General features: G+C 37.8%; 1 protein-coding gene across 7 annotated transcripts in view; it reads left to right on the top strand.

Annotated features, from left to right (window-relative positions):
- Positions 1 to 17,774, top strand: part of ATG5 (autophagy related 5) — a 185,003-nt gene that overhangs the window by 12,726 nt on the left and 154,503 nt on the right. For all 7 annotated transcript variants that reach the window (XR_009188003.2, XR_011650105.1, XM_058307211.2 and 4 more), the window contains exon 3: positions 6,335 to 6,462. Coding sequence is in view for 4 of the 7 variants with exons in the window: in XM_058307211.2 (XP_058163194.1) it covers positions 6,335 to 6,462 (128 nt within the window). In the remaining 3 variants the exon portion in view is untranslated. The remainder of the gene's footprint in view (positions 1 to 6,334; positions 6,463 to 17,774) is intronic.

Here is a 17,774-nt window from a genome sequence, read left to right as displayed (position 1 = left end):
TTGCCAATGGTTAGTTTTAGAATTATAGGTGAGTTAGTATCAGTGCCAATATAATTGTAGTTCATATATTTTTAATTGCTTTGGTTTATATTATAATAATGATAATGTTTTAAAGATTCTGAATGAAATGAGGTAAAACTATCACAACCTGAGAGCCAGTAGACCTTTTTTCTCAGATACTCCCCAAAGCTCAGGAAATGTGACATTAGTAGGGTTTTCACTGTGGCCTGAAGAGTCACACTCTCCTTTTAAGGTGCAGAGTTGTCACTGTGGCCTGATTTGGAAGAGGTTCAGATAGGGTAGGTAAATGGGAGTGTAGTTTACTGTTTATAAAAATGCTTATAACTTATTTTTTTATAAGCTAGTTTTAAAATATTCTCTTGTACCAAATTTGTAAATTAAATGAATATTATCAAGTCTTCTGGAATTTTCTGCTTCCCTTGGAAAAGTATATTAATATTAATGTTAAATATATTCCTGTTGATTTCTTCACTTTGAATTTGTTTCCTCTGCATATAAATCTTTTGGCTTGTGTTCTATATGTGTATCATTGAGAATTATGTTTCATTTTGCAGGGAGTATTGGGAAAGAGATTTGTTAGAAAGTAGGCCGTTTTTCAGTCTTTATTGTTTGTCTATTATAGTTATTTAAACTGTTACTTTTCATTAAGATCATCCACTACAAAAACACGTACTGATTTGCATTCATTTTTATGACTTGTCATATAGTAAGACAGTTTAGTTATCAGTCTTACTAGATCCTAAACACTACCTAGCAATCCTTTTGTGTTTCCTTAGTCAACAGTTCCTCCCCTTCTCCAGAATTTTAATTCACTTCTTTTGCACTCTGTTCAAACCTTAGAACCCTGATCTTAGCCTTTACTCTTTAACATGTGACCCCACTTCCTACTTTACAAAGAAAATTGAAACCATGTGATAGAGCCTTCCTTAATTTTCTGCTACCAAATCTACAAAGTCCACCTGCATTCACACACATTTACTTCTCTTTACCTTCTGTTGTAATGGAAGAGGTTTCTTTCTGCCTATGTAAGACCCAACCTTTTCTGGATCCCATCTCCTGCCTTTTCAGGAAACTGATGGTGTCTAATATTCTCCTCCTGCTCCCCTACCTTCTTTCTACATACCTGTATTTTATTTGCAGCTTCTTCCTAAATACTACTCCTTAGTAGCATTCATAGTGTCTTAAATCCTTACCATACTGTAACAGTCCTCCATTAACCCCATTTCCCACTCTTATCTCTTGCCTTCCTTTCCCAGCCAGACTCGTTGTTTTCCCCTCTCCACTTCCCACCATGTAGTTCACTGTAACCACATTTCCACACTACTCCAAGAAAACTGCTTGTGCCAAAGTACTTTTAACATCTCTTGCCAAACCCAGGATATATATTTAAATTTTCATTTGTTTGATCTCTCAGCAGTATGGTTGACTGTTCGCTCCATCTTTTGGTACTGTTGCTTCCTTCCTCTGCCAGTGCCTCATAGTCCTAGCTTTGTTTTGCCTTTCTGGTATTTTTTTGCCAGCTCTTTCTCCTTTGCTTGTTCCTTCATGTTGGCATTTCTTGTGCCATGTCTTCTTTTTTCATTTTTACTTTTTTCCCTTTGAGCACTCATCCATTTTTATATCTTTGGAAATCTTGCTAATTCCCATGGCATGTCTCCTGCGCTCCAGACCTGTGTATCTGTCTGTCTGCTAGATCACTTAGATATCCTTTTTGTGTGTGTGTGGTACTGGGGCAAGTATTGAACCGGGGACCTCATATATGGGAATCTGGTGCTCAGTCACCGAGCCACATCAGCGTCTCTCAGTTGGTTTTTTTTTTTTTTTTTTTGCTGCTCTTGTTTTGTTTTTGTTTTTGTTTGTTTTGCTTATTTTCTCAGGAGGCACCAGGACCTCCCATGTGGAAGGCAGGCGCTCAACTGCTTAAGCCATCTCTGCTCCTGTGATATCGTAAAGGAATTCAAACTGAGTGTATTTGAAACTGGACCCATCATTTTTATCCCTGGTTATCTGCCATTATTCCCTTCCTATTTTGGCAAGTAGACCTACCATCCATCTAATTGGTTTTTCATATCAGAAATCTGAGAATCATCTTTGATGCTTCCTTCTCCTACATCCCTGACATTTAGTTAGTTGCTAAGTCTAGCTGGTTTTACTTGTCAACTCTCTCCCAAGTGTGTATCTGCTTTTTTCATCCCCATTGCTAGCACCCTAGTCCAAATCACCATCTAAAAACTGATGGATTACATAATGCTAACCAATTTCCCTGCGTTCATTTTTGCCATCGTCTCTCCATTTCCAGTCTGTAGTTTGAGTAATCTTTTAAAAAACACTTTTGATATAATCTCTTGCTTGCCTAAAGCCTTTAGTGGTTTTTCATTATCTTCAGAATCCTTAATGTAGTTTACTAAGTTTTCTGTGTTCTGCTTCTTTACTACTTCTTCAGTATTATTCTGTTTCCAACTCTCAGCATTCTTACCATATTAAAATTCTAACAGGTCTTCATATGTGTCAGCCTTTGTCTTTCTGTATTCATTTTGTACCTTCTCTCTTGCAGTTTCCCCTGTCTGGAATGAGCAACATCATCTCCCTCCCTTGCACACATCCAAGCACCCATACCCACCTGTGTTAATTCATTTCTGTTTGTTTTTTGACTCTTGCCGTAAAATATACTTCCTGTTGAGACCTTGCCTGTGCCCCTAGATAAGGTTACATCCCTTTGCTACTTGCTTTTATTATATTCTTTACTTCTTCTTTGCTAGTATTCATTTGTAATTTTTTTTTTAGCATATGTCTTTTCTAGTTTGTGAGCTCCATGAGGGGAGGTCTCTTTCTGTCTTATTCAGTGATCCCGATTCCTTAGTATGATGCCTCATGCATCGAAATGGGATTTTAAAAATTAATTCTATTTTTTTCCTATATTAGTAAATCTCTAATTCTGTCATTGAGAATTGTTGGTCAAAATAGGATTTGATATAAAGCATTATAAAGATATAAAGAAATAATATTACAGGCACCTTTTTTCAGAAACTTAAGTATTCCATACAACTTTGTAAAACATGTATTCCTTACAAGCTATGTAGAAAAAAATAAATCACTTGTGACATACTTACTGAGTATGTTATACTAGTGCTAAATGAGGAGCAAATAATAATAGCCCAAAACAGGCTTGATCCTCTTCCTATCAGAAGAATGTAAAGTAAACCAATGTGATTCATCTGAGAAAAACAGTGAGTGACACAGTCTGCAGGTAAAAGGCAAAATAATGTCTTTTTTTTTTTTTAAGATTTGTTTATTTATTTATTTCTCTCCCCTTCCTCTCCCCACCCCCTGCCCCGGTTGTCTGTTCTCTTTGTCTATTTGCTGCATCTTCTTTGTCCACTTCTGTTGTTATCAGCGGCACAGGAATCTGTGTGTTTCTTTTTGTTGCGTCATCTTGTTGTGTCAGCTCTCCGTGTGTGTGGCACCATTCTTGGGCAGGCTGCACTTTGTTTCGTGCTGGGCGGCTCTCCTTACAGGGTGCACTCTTTGCGCGTGGGGCTCCCCTACGCGGGGGACACCCCTGTGTGGCACGGCACTCCTTGTGCGTATTGGCACTGTGCATGGGCCAGCTCCACACGGGTCAAGGAGGTCCATCTACCACATGGGAGGTCTACCCCATGTGGTAGATGGATGCCCTAACCACTGGGCCAGGTCTACTTCCCCCCAAAATAGTGTCTTTTCACTGTTATTTTTCTTTTCATTTTGCCTTTATAAATAACTATGTAAAAGAGAGGTAAAGCAACTAGTGCTTTTCCTGATACGTGGTTTTAGTTTCCTTTTTCTTTTTCCCTAATCATGTTCTAGTTATTTCTTTATGAAAGAGGAACATATGTTTTGTTACATCCCTGACACTATCCAACAGCTTGTTCATAGTATCACTACCTGAGCATGTCAACCACCTCCTTCTCACCACACCCTTATACTTGATGGCCCCTGGATGGGGCTCTTACCTTGGTCTTCAGTGAGTAAATATTAATAACAATTCCTTCAACCAGAATACTTCTCATTATATGTATTCACCAGCTCAGTAGTTGTACTTGTTTCATTGATGAAAAGACATCACCTTAAATAAGCAGCATGCAGAATGGTGTAAGCAACATTACAAAAGCAGCTGAAAGAGAAAAAAAGTAGTTGACAACAGCAAAGGGAGGCAGAAGCTTAGAAAAACAGGAAGGGTACCAGTGACTACTACAAAGGAGCAAAAACATTACTTTTTGCCAACCTCCTTTTATTTCCTTGTGGATTCTTTATGTAAAATAATAACCAGTTTTCCAAAACTCACTCTCATGTTTCCTTTCTGGTTATCTTTCCTGGAGGAAAAACACTGGCAACCTTCATACTCTTTTAGTAGAGACTTTACCTAGTCTACCATTCCCTCCAAGACTTCTCTGTCTAGAGTCCAGGTAGGCCCAGCTTCCATAAAGGGAAGTTTGAGGGAACTGATTAACAGTGTCAGACACATCAGTCTACCAGTATTTTACCCTAAGCTTATGGCAGTTTATGGCACATTTAATGTGTAGCTAGAAAGAGGCTTTATTTTATTTTCTCCTTCATTTTCTTTATTAGTAATCACCAAATACTTTCTGTTCCTACTGATTTCCAGACTTTCCAGACCTCATCTTCTCATGTAATGTTGCCTTAACAGACTTGTCTATAATCTAGTCTTCTTTCAGTCTTTTTAATGTATAACTTCTAGAATATTCCTCAAGTACTGTTTTTCATCATATTGTCCCTTTATTTGTGGTGTCTTAGTAAGTAGGCCTCTATTGTTCATCAAGTGAAAAATTTGTTTGACCTTTAAAGCCCTTTCTGTTGTTGCCAACTAGTATTTTTATAAGTACTGTTTATAAGTATTTTTCTTATCTTTTTTTAGATTTATTTTATTTATTCCCCCTACCCTCCCCACCCCCCGCCCCCAGTTGTCTGCTCTCTGTGTCCATTCACTGTGTATTCTTCTTTGTCTGCTTGCATTCTCATTAGGCGGCTCTGGGAACTGATCCTGGGACCTTCCAGAGTGGGAGACAGGTGATCGTTCTTTGTACCACCTCAGCTCGCTGATCAGCTACATCTCTCATTATCTCTTCTCTGTGTCTCTTTTTGTTGTATCATCTTGGTGGGCCAGCACTCCGCAGGGCAGCACTCCCATGTGGGGCAGCACTCTTGCGTGGGGCAGTATTCTGTGCAGGCCAGCACTCTGCGTGGGCCAGCTCGCCACACTGGCCATCTTGCCTTCACCAGGAGGACCTGGGTGTCTAACCCTGGACCTCCCATATGAGACGGGAGCCCAACTGCTTGAGCTACATCCACTTCTCTAAGTATTTTTCTGTCTCTACTTTATTTTAGCCTCATATAGAAGTGGACAAAGTATTTCTTTGTCTTGTGTCAGATAAATCTATTACCCAGTAGATTACCAAAACATGGTAGACTAGTTGAGAAGCCCTAATTGATAAGGCAAACATCAGGACTGATTACTTATCTTCTCAGAACAGTTTAACTCAGGTGAATCACTTTAATTTTTAAGTTTATATGTGATAGAACTACGAAGTATCCTATTATACCAGCTGATTACATTGTTGTTTTATTTGGAGAAAAGTGTTACAAAAAGGTTTTATATAGAATTGTTCAGTTTATTCAAGATTCTAGGCGTTTATTCTGTAAACTGTACTTAAAGTAATGACCTCATAAGAATTTTTAAATCTTAACCTCTAGTCTTTAATTTTCTATAAAGAGTAGTTGCTGTGGAATATTAAAAATAGTACAGGGAAGCAGATTTGGCTCAACTCATAGAGCGTCCACCTACCACATGGGAGGTTCAGGGTTCAAACCCAGGGCCTCCTGGCCAGTGTGGCAACCTGGCCCACGTGCAGTGCTGATGCACGCAAGGAGTACAGTGCCACGCAGGGGTGTCCACCGCATAGGGGAGCCCCACGCACAAGGAGTGCATCCCATAAGGAAAGCCGCCCCGCACTAAAAAAGTGCAGCCTGCCCAGGAGTGGCGCCACACACATGGAGAACTGACACAGCAAGATCATGCAACAAAAAAAAAGCAGCACAGATTCCCGGTGCCGCTGACAAGAATACAAGCGGACACACGAACACACAGCGAATGGACACAGAGAGCAGACAACTGCGGGGGCGGGGGGAAGAGAAATTTTAAAAAAATAGTACATAGAAAATAGCTGTTTTTCCTTAAAACTCAAAAACCTTTTTTTTGTGTGTGTGTATTTTAAAAATGAATAGTAAATAAATATGGTTTTACACATTTTCATTTCAGCTGCTTTTGCCAAGAGTAAGTTATTTGACGCTGGTAACTGACAAAGTGAAAAAGCACTTTCAGAAGGTTATGAGACAAGAAGACATTAGTGAAATATGGTTTGACTATGAAGGCACACCACTGAAATGGTGAGTGATTTTTTGGCATTATTAAGCACTGAGTATATGCTACATTTAAGAAAGCGTAGTTTCCTGAAGGAGTTGTAATTCTATAAAGAAAGAAATTACTAGTTTAGCTTGTATAATATAGCAAATTTTAAACCATTATTAGAATACTAAATTGGAAAATAGTTTGCCTTCTGTTTGGATATATGGATGACTAGACAGATTCATATATTGTCAGCAGGAGGTTTTATATGACACAATAATAATATACTTGGTTCTGGGTTTTTTTTTTTTTTCAGATACATTTATAACTCCCTTATGAATGAGTCATCTTTCTCCAAAGTCTTTATAACTGATCTTTATAAACATATGTTTTTCCAGAATGTAATCATTCAATCTGATTGTCACATTTAGTTGACCACTATTCCATAAGCACATTTTGTCTGGGCTTGACTTAATACCTAAAATATATTGATTTCCTTTTCATGCGAAGAATACTATTTATTTTATGTGATTTTTAAGAGGAACCGTTAAAACAAATCAAAAATCTGGGCTTATCCATGTACAAATGATATTTCATTTGTACTTCCTCTGTTATAGGGGGTTAGTTCCTTGTGCTTCAAAAAATATTTAATGAAACTAGAGAAATAAAAAATGATGGAAGGTATTGAAATGCTGCCATATGGATGTAGTGGAATGAAAGAGCTATAGACTGAGGCAAAACTTAAATTAAATTTATTTATTTATTTTTTGTTTAAGATTTATTTTTATTTATTTAATTCCCCTCCCCTCCCCCGGTTGTCTGTTTTCTGTGTCTTTTTGCTGCGTCTTGTTTCTTTGTCCGCTTCTGTTGTCGTCAGCGGCACGGGAAGTGTGGGCGGCGCCATTCCTCGGCAGGCTGCTCCCTCCTTTGCGCTGGGCGGCTCTCCTTATGGGTGCACTCCTTGTGCGTGGGGCTCCCCTACGCTGGGGACACCCCTGTGTAGCATGGCACTCTTTGCGCACATCAGCACTGTGCATGGGCCAGCTCCACACGGGTCAAGGAGGCCCGGGGCTTGAACCGCGGACCTCCCATGTGGTAGACGGACGCCCTAACCACTGGGCCAAAGTCCGTTTCCCTTAAATTAAATTAAAAAAAAACTTTAATAGGTTAAAAATGCACTTGCTTTGAATCTGGGAATATTAAAACTGTTTTAAAAGGCTTAAGACAGGTAAAGGAAGCCAGTAGGTATTTAATAAGTGCAGCCAAATTGCATCCAAGGAATACTTACATGCAAGAAGTGAACTCTTTGGGAAGCGGACTTGACCCAGTGGTTAGGGCGTCCGTCTACCACATAGGAGGTCCGCAGTTCAAACCCTGGGCCTCCTTGACCTGTGTAGAGCTGGCCCAAGTGCAGTGCCAATGCGCGCAAGGAGTGCTGTGCCACTCAGGGGTGTCCCCCGCGTAGGGGAGCCCCACGCGCAAGGAGTGCACCCCGTAAGGTGCCCAGTGTGAAAGAAAGTGCAGCCTGCCCAGGAATGGTGCCGCCCACACGGAGAGCTGACACAACAAGATGACGCAACAAAAGAGACACAGATTCCCATGCCGCTGACAACAACAGAAGTGGACAAAGAAGAACACACAGCAAAATGGACACAGAGAATAGACAGCCGGGGTGGGGCGGGGGCTAGAAATAAATAAATAAATAAATCTTTTTAAAAAAAAAGAAGTGAACTTTTAGAACTCATCCTGTACTGGTGGAATACTAAGAGTGTGAGTATATTTTTCATAATAGTTTAGAAACATCTGAGGTGATATTTAAGGTTGTGTATTAGGACAGATCTTAAAATTTTGAGGTTGTTTTGGGAAGGGATAACTTAAGTTCTGTTTTTGTAGCCTTTTAAAAATCCAAAAGCAATACTAAGCTTTATGATAATGTATCAGACTTATTAGGACTCTTCTTAAGTATTAGAGCTCAGGTAGAATAGAGATGAAGACAATTTTTTCTTTCTTTTTCTTACTTAGAAGAATTTGAGGTTTTGGAATGGGAAAGGTGGCTTAGAAGTATAAGAGGAGCAAGAGTCAGGAGAGTGGGGGGATAGGAAGAAGAGAGGTTGTGAATGAGTAGCTTGTACAATGTAGCCTGAAGAATAGGATATATCTGTATGTACTTGATTGTTCTTCCTATCTATTGTTTAATGTTGAAATTGTATTGCTTTACGTGTGTTGGTTATAAGATTACTATAAGAATTTGTGTGACTAACTTAGGGCTTTTCAGTTTTATTATTGCAAAAAACAGGGTTTCTCAACAGGATCACTACTAACATTTTTGAACCAGAGAATTCTTTTTTGTGGGGCTGCTAATCTGTGCATGTCAGATGTTTAGCAGCAACTCTGGCCTACTGCCAGTTACACTCCCTCCAGTGGTGATAACCGAAAATGTTACATTGCCAGGTGTCCTCTGGGCAGGATACAAAAATTCCTCCTGAAAAGATGGGGAAACTTCAGTTTATCATGTATAGTAGATAACTGCTAAGTTATTATCTTTCAGCTGCTGTTTTATTCTATCTGTATAATGCTCACTTTTATATTTTATATGATGTGTCTTCCATTGGTTTGTATGCTAGATAATGTTTGAGCACATTTCTGTTACTGCAGAACTATGATTTTGGCTTAAATATGCTGTTTTCTTACTTTTTCAGTATTTTTCCCTTCTGAAAGTCTTTGCTTAAGGAATGAAATTACTTTCCCCCTTTGAGCGCTTAATGTGGAAGTAACTTCAAGTATTTGATTTTCACATTTGGGGAATTACTTTTAAATATATGATTTCACTTCCATAGTTAAGCCATGCTGTAAGCTTATTACATTTTTTTAAAGACTTTTTAAAAAAATTTCTCTCCTCTTCCTTGCCCCCCCCCCCCAGTTGTCTGCTCTCTGTAGTCCATTTGCTGTGGGTTCTTCTGTGTCTGCTTATATTCTAGTCAGAGGCATCAGGAATTTGTGTCTCTTTTTCTTGTGTCCCTTTGCTGCGTCAGCTCTCCGTGTGTGCGGCGCCATTCTTGGGCAGGCTGCACTTTCTTTCACACTGGGCGGCTATCCTTATGGGGCGCACTCCTTGCGTGTGGGGCTCACCTATGCAGGGGACACCCCTGCGTGGCACAGCACTCCTCGCATGCATCAGCACTGCATGTGGGTCAGCTCAGGAGGCCCTGGGTTTGAACCCTGGACCTCCCATGTGGTAGGTGGATGCTTGATCCATTGAGCCAAATCTGCTTCCCTCATTACATTTAATAATTTTTGATACAGTTTTTCCTTTAGTACTTTTAGGTACTCTCTATGTTTGAGGAATCACCAACTTCCACAGGCATGAATATAATTCAGGGCCTCTGTGCTAAGTTTTCATCTTTTCTTCTGTTCCCAACAGTAGCCATTGCCTTTTTTTTTTTTTTTTAAACTATCTTCCTAGAAATAGGATATCATGATAAAAATTTATCTGGTATTTAAGCAATGGGCTTCTTGGAACAGAATAATCAGGGGAGCAGATATAGCTCAGTGGTTGAGCACCTCCTTCCCATGTATGGGTTTTTGGGTTCAATCCCTGGTCCCTCCTAATAAAAAAATGAGAGTAATCATTGTAGGAAAGCAGCTGCCAGATTTCTAGGACTTTGAGTTTTGAGACCATACAAGCATCTTATGAGGGGAGGAGGGTTTACTTGGGTAGGATGATAGCATTCTTTGCTATATTTGATTCTTTGGAATTTTAAATAAATTCAAGCAGGAAGGGAAATCAGGTACCAGTTTACAAAATCATAAATGGATATTCTTTCCCTCCTTATAACCCTGTTCCTAGTCCTGTCCTGCAATTTAATTACTTAAGATTGTCTCTTTTTTAAAAAAATTTTTTAAATTTCTCTTCCTTCTCCCCCCTACCACCCCAGTTGTCCGTTCTCTGCATCAATTTGCTGTGTGCTCCTCTTTTTGTCCACCTCTGTTGTTGTCAGTGGCACAGGAATCTGTGTTTCTTTTTTTTTTGTTGTGTCATCTTGCTGCATCAGCTCTCTGCAGTCAGCTATCTGTGAGAGCGGGGCCATTCCTGGGCACGCTGCACTTTCTTTCACGCTGGGTGGCACTCCCTGCGCGTGCGACTCCCCTATGCGGGGGATACCCCTGTGTGGCAGGGCACCCCCTGCGCGCATCAGTACTGCGCATGGGTCAGCTCCACATGGGTCAAGGAGGCCGGGGATCTGAACCGCACACCTCCCATGTGGTAGACGGACGCCCTAACCACTGGGCCAAGTCTGCTTCCCAAGATTGTCTCTTTATCTAAGGTGATTTCATTAAGTAGCGAAATCATGCCTTTTATCTACTAAGATAGTGAGAATGTGACTTTCTGTAGTTGGGACTTAGAACAGAAATGTAGGCATCTTTCTTTCCTTTTACATAAATGCCATAGATTTAAAGGTTTTTTAGAAATAGTTTATAGTCATATTAACAGTAAAAGATAATAGCAGAACAGTATTCTTAAAGCAGATTGTGTTTTCCCTTTGCTGTTAATTTTATCTAATATACTTTATTCTTCTACTTGACTGACAGACTATTTGATGAGAAGGGAAAAGTAATCCCAAACATGTGATTGACATTTTTTTGAAGTTTAGTTTATTAAAGTAAAATTCATCCTTTTTAGGAGTATAGTTTGATGACTTTTGACAAATGTATATAGTTTTGTAACTACTACCACAATTATGTTAACATTTCTATCACCCCACAAGATTTCCTATTCCCAGCCCCTGGCAATCGCTGATATAATTTCTATCCCTTTAGCTTTGCCTCTTCTAGAATGTCATATAGATTCATGTAGTATTTAACCCCTTGTATCTGGCATTTAAAGATAAAAACTTTAATTTTGGTTTCGAATGCAGGTTTATTATTAGTATGTCAAAATGTGATTGATTTTTTTTTTCATTTTAAAAACAAAGTATAGCATTCATACATGAACATATGTAAATAATAAGTATATAATAAAAGTTGTAAACTTACAAAACAAGCATGCATATATATATGATGTTATGCATGTTTGTTTTGCAGTTGAATTTTGTATATTGATATTGTGTCCCATGGTCTTGCTGAACTCACTTATTAGTTCTAGGAGGTTTTTATAGATTCCTTGGTGTTTTCTATATAGATAGTCATGTCATTTGCAAATAACTTGTTGAAAGTATTTTTCATGAATGGACATTAGATTTTTGTCAAATACTTTTTCTTTTTATGACTGACAATATTTATTCCTCTCATTGCCAAGTCAAAGCCACCTCAATACCCCAAGATTTTCCTCGCTGCTGTCAAATATTTTTTGTCCATTAATCAATATTATACAATTTTTTCATTAGATTGTTTATATGGTGGATTACATTGATTTTCAAATGTTGAACCAGCCTTACATACCTGGAATAAATCTCACTTGCTTATGGTGTGCAGTTCTTTATATACATTGTTGTATATAAATAGTTTATATACATTGCTGTATATAAATAGTTTGCTACTATTTTGTTAAGGATTTTGGTGTTTTAAGTTCATGAGAAGTATTTGTCTACAGTTTTCTGTTTTTGTGCTGTCTTTGTCTGGTTTTGATATCAGGCTAACATTTGCCGCACAAAATGAGTTGGGAAGTATTCCCTTCCCTTGTATTTTTGAAAGAGATTGTGTAAAATAGTACTGATTCTTTTAAGTGTTTGCTGGAATTCTCTGGTTGGAAAAAAACACACACACACACACACACACCTGGGCCTGGAGATTTCTTTTTCAGAAACTTTTAAATTATGAACTTAATTTCTTTTATGCATATAAGGCTCTTCAGTTGTCTGTTTTATCTTGACTGAGTTTTTGATAATTTGTGGCTTTTGAAAAATCAGTATATTTAAGTTGTTAAATTTATGAACATAAAGTTGTTTGTAGTATTTCCTTATTACCTTTTTTATGGCTGCAGAATCTCTAGTGATATCACATCCCCTATTCTATTCTTTTTTTCTTTTTTAAACAAATCAATTTTATTGTTACATATTAATAAAAGCATACAATCCATCCAGAGTGTACAATCAGTGGCATTTGTTATAATCATGTAGTTGTGGATTCATCACTTCAGACATTATTAGAGTTTTTTCATTATTCCAATAATAGTAAAAAACAAAAAGCAGATGAACAAAAATAGAAAAAAAATAAAAGCAAACAAAAAAAACCCAAACCCAAATAAAATCCTCATCACCTCTCAATACCTCTCTGCTTCCCCTGCCATAATAGCTGTTATTCTGGTTTCTGTCTATTATTCTGTCAAAATATTTGTATTTATATTTCGTAAAAATTGATATTGGTGCTATGTGTCTTCTCTGTTTCTGTCATCTTTGTTAGAGCTTTGTTAATTTTATTGATTTTTCCCTGACAAAGAACCAAGCTTCTCCTGCCATACATTGCTGCTATTCTGTTTCCATCTCTCTAGTTTATTTGTATTTATTTTGTAAGAACAGTCATATAAATACAATATTACCCATATTCACATTTCACATGAGGTTTCACTATATTACAATCCCATGTTATGTTTTTTAGCTTTCCTTCTAGTAATATAACATGACCTTAGACTTCCCTTTCAACCACTGTCACACCCATGTAATATCTCTGCTAGTTGCAAACACTATGGTGTGCTTTCACCATTTCTCTTCATTCCCAAAGATATACAAACAACCTTTTTATCAATTTTGCACAAACCTGTCAGCTTTCCATTCTCTGCCCTCATTCTATTTTCTAGTGACCCATTCTAATTGTTAACTCTGTGAGTTTACACAGTAGTGCAGTCATACAGTTTTTGTCCTTTTGTGTTTGGCTTGCTTCATTCAACATAATGTCTGTCAGATACATCCATGTTGTCATATCTTTATGACTTCATTTCTTCTTATAGCTGCGTAATATTCCATTGTGTTTATATACCACAGTTTGTTTATCATCGGTTGATGGACCTCTGGATTGTTTCCATCTTTTGACAATCATAAGTAACCCCACTGTGAACATTGGTGGGCAGATGTCTGTTCATGTCACTGTTTTCAGTTCTTCTGGGTATATACCTAGTAGTGATATTGCTACGTCACACGGCAAATCTATATTCAACTTCTGTAGGAACTGCTAAACAGTCCTTTACAGTGGCTGTACCATTCTACATCCATACCAACAGTGAATAAGCATTCCTGTCTCTCTACATCCTCTCTAGCACTTGCAGTTTTCTGACATTTTAGTAGTGACCATTCGAATAGGTGTGAAATGCTTATTCTTTTTTTTAAAGATTTATTTTTTATTTATTTTCTCTCCCCTTCCCCCCCATTTGTGTGCTCTCTGTGTCCATTTTGCTGTGTATTCTTCTGTGACCGCTTCTATCCTTATCAGTGGCACCTGGAATCTGTGTTTCTTTTTGTTGCGTCATCTTGTGTCAGCTCTCCATGGGTGCAGTGCTATTCTTGGGCAGGCTGTACTTTCTTTTGCGCTGGGCGGCTCTCCTTATGGGGCGCACTCCTTGTGTGTGGGGCTCCCCTATGTGGGGGACACCCCTGTGTGGCATGGTACTCCTTGCGCACATCAGCACTGCATATGGGCCAGCTCCACATGGGTCAAGGAGGCCCAGGGTTTGAACTGTGGACCTCCCATGTGGTAGGCGGACGCCCTATCCATTGGACCAAGACCGCTTCCCTATCTTGTTTTTAATGTAAGCATTATTGCTGTAAGTTTTCCTCTCAGCTGTTAACCTATATTCTACAAACTTTAATATATTGAGTTTTCACTTTGATTAAGTTCTATGTAGTTTTAAAAAAATTTCCTTTGAGATTTCCTCTTTAATCCATGGATTATTTAAAAGTATATTGTTGGGAAGAGGATGTGGCTCAACTGATAAGCTCTTCGCCTACCATATGGGAGGACCCAGGTTTGATCCCTGGGGCCTCCTGGTAAAAAAAGAAGAAAAGCATGCCTGTGCGGTAAGCCAGTACCTACGTGGTTAGCTGAGTGCCCACATGAGTGCCCGTGTGAGTGCCGTGCCCAATGGTGAGCTAGTGCTGCCTGCATGGTAAACCAGTGCCCGCACCAGGGAGTCACACTGCAGGATGATGAAGCAACAAAAGAGAGACAAGGGGAGAGTCAAGGTGAAGCACAACTAGACCAGGAACTGAGGTGGTGCAATTGACAGGGACCCTCTCTCCACATCAGAGGTCCCCGGGATCGAATCCCAGTGAATCCTAGAGGAGAAAGACGAGAAGAGAAGACAGAAAGAGAAATAGATACAGAAGCTCACACAGCGAATGGACCCAGAAAGCAAAATCCCCCCAAAAAACAACAGGGAGGGGGAGGGAAGAAATTTTTTTTTATAAAAATTGTTTAATTTCCACATTTAGAGATTTTATTTTTCTGTTGTCTTTCTGTTACTGATTCCTAGTGTGATTCCATTCAGTATGATTTTGGTTCTTTTAAATTTGTTGAGGCTTGTCCTGCACTTTTGATTCTCTCATCATCCAATCCTTAGATTTTAACTTCTAAATTTGTCTTGAATTTCCCATTTTCTCTACCTGAGTTCAGGCCCATCTTATTTCTCACTTGGATATTTTTATAGTCTCTTAATTTGTCTCCTTGCCTCCAATGCTGTTTTCACTGTGTCTTCACAGGTACCATAAATATACTATTTCTAAAATGCATATCTGACATTGTTACTCCCTTCTTAAGAAAAACCCTTTTCTGACTTCTAATCATCTATGGTGTAAATTCCAAACTCTATAGCCAGGGCACTTGTATAAAGCTCTCCATGAACCGGGGTCTTCCTAGGTAAACTAAATTGTTTTAATGAATGCTGAATGATACTTTGTGCTTCTTTTCCTTTGTATATATTATTCCATGAAACTTTGTTTCTCTCCCTAGCTTCCTTCCTTTTTGTCTCATTCCTTTGAACTCCTATTCATAAATTCTACTTTAAATGCCACCTCTGTTATGATTCCCTTAGCCAAAAGTCATTTCCACCTTTGTGCCTTCTCTATAGTATTTATATACTTGTCATTTACTAGCCATATGTCTTTGGGTAAATTATTTAATCTTGTCTGTGTCTTAGTTTTTCTTCTCCGTAAAGTGGGCATAATAATCATACCTCCTTCCATCAGTTTGTTTTGAAGATTAAGTGAGTTTAAACACCTAAAGTGCTTCGAAGAGTGTCTGGCATAGAGCAGGTGCTCAGTAGGCCCTAGCAGTTGTCATCATTGTTGCAGTCCTCCTCCTCCTCATTAATTGATATTATAGTTTTTAAATCATCTGTATGAGTTGCTTGAGCAGGGGCTTTGTATCTTAATCAGTAGCACTTAAGAGGTGCTAAGTAAATGTTTTTTCAGTGGCTGAAAGAATGAATCTAGATTGGTCCCTTCATTTTATGGAGAAAATTCTCAAACAGGTAAAGTAACTTGTTCTAGTAATGAACAAACCCAAGCTTTGAGCCTCTCAGTTCGGGACTCTTTCCACCACACCTACTGAAGATGTATTTCTTAGCCATCCCTCCCCTAATCTGTTTTCTCTAAGTGCTATATTAATTTTTCCATATTAGAATAAAAAAATGCTTAAGAACAGTGGTATCCATGTAATGAATGCTTAATGAAGGTATATTATGTTGATTTATAGAGAGCTTACAAAGAAGTATTATCTGATTAGCACATTATCCTTTGTAGTGCTTTATCTCTTAAATTTTAGCTTTTAAAAATTAAAATGGGAAATGGAAAGTCCTACTCTAAATTGGGGGAATCTTATTTTTAGACTGATTTGAGTTGATTAGTCAGCAGAGGGTGCTGTAACACTGCTTTTTCGGTGGCACTGTTTTTGTTACCTCAACTCAAGCATTCAAAAATTTGTTACTTAAAGACGGTTTCAAGGTAACAGTTTAATAGTAATACTTAGTGTTACCTTAGTGAGCACTAGTGTTGGTTTAGATTCCAGGCCGCAGGATCATATGTAAACAAATATTGCTAATGGGAAACTACTATTCTATATAAATTTGCCTTACTTTCAGTACTGGTTGTTGAAACTAATAAGCTGAAACGACCTTTTGAATTGAAATACAAAAAAGCTAGTATTGATACTGATGTTAAATATAGACATAATAGTGACCCCAAATTTAAAACTCTTACCACTATGATTTTAAAGATACAATTTAGTAAAATGCTTTAGTGAAAACTTATGTACAGTTTTTCTTTAAAAAAAATTAAATACAAAAGAAAAAGAAAAAAGAAAAACATTTAATAACTCTTTAACATCTTAATTATAAACACTGTGTAGATTTTTTCTGCTCATGTCCAGTCATGTTTTTAAGATTATGAATTTCTAGAATTTTATAAATTCTATAAACTAGATTTTAGTTTTATACTTTTTCATGTATAATAATTGGATTACTGTGCTCATTTCAGATAGAATTAGAAAGTTGTGAAACAGTGCTACTCTAAAATTGTTTGCATTTGTATCATACATAGAATAAGGCAAAATGGATAGTAATCATTATTTTGCTTTTCATTTGTAGTTAACACCCTTTTTTACTCAAATGAAATGTAATCCTGTCCAGTTAATTACTAATATAACAAACTTGTGAATAGTATGCATTTATTTCAGTGAAATGGGTCTGGGCAGTTGTTCTTTAGCATATGAGAAGATTCCTTTCAGTGTGGGTCTTAGATAAATACTGGCTTGCTATCTGACTGCAGAAGTTTAAACTAGACTAAGCACCCTTGGTTGACTTGAGAGCATATTGGATATTGTTTTACTGTGTACCAAAATGTGTGTGTGTGTGTGTTTTAGCAGGATTTAAGGATAAGAAGAACTTGAGGAAATGTAAAAATATTTCACAAATGGGATCTGAAAAAGACTAGAGTGATAGAAAGAAGAAAAAGAATAAAATGTGAAAATAGATCTAACACTAAAAATTCAGGTGTGATCAGCTTTCATAGGGCAGCAGATATTCCAAGTTCAAGTCCTCATCTCTTTCTTTCTATTAAACTTAGGTTAGTTGGCAAGAAGAGTCTCAGCGTAGCAGCCAGTGACTCTCTTATTTACCTAGAGTTAAAGTTACACAGTTTCCTTGTGGGTATAGGAGCCTCCTGAAAAGATATAAAATATCTGCTGAGAGGAGTTGTGAAAATTGCTATTTTTGAAGTCCTTGACATAAATCAGATTATAGAGTAAGAGAATTTGTACCTTTAATTTTTAACAGTTTTCTTTTGTAGATTTTATTAAGATGAAAAGAATCATCAGAAATAAGCAGTCTGAATACTAATTAATTCAAATAGGAGTTAGTATCCTTACATCA

The sequence above is a fragment of the Dasypus novemcinctus genome, chromosome 11 (assembly GCF_030445035.2).
Source record: "Dasypus novemcinctus isolate mDasNov1 chromosome 11, mDasNov1.1.hap2, whole genome shotgun sequence".
NCBI classification, from domain to species: domain Eukaryota; kingdom Metazoa; phylum Chordata; class Mammalia; order Cingulata; family Dasypodidae; genus Dasypus; species Dasypus novemcinctus.
The sequence above is the reverse complement of the archived record's forward strand: the minus strand, read 5'-3'. Positions and strand labels throughout refer to the sequence as shown.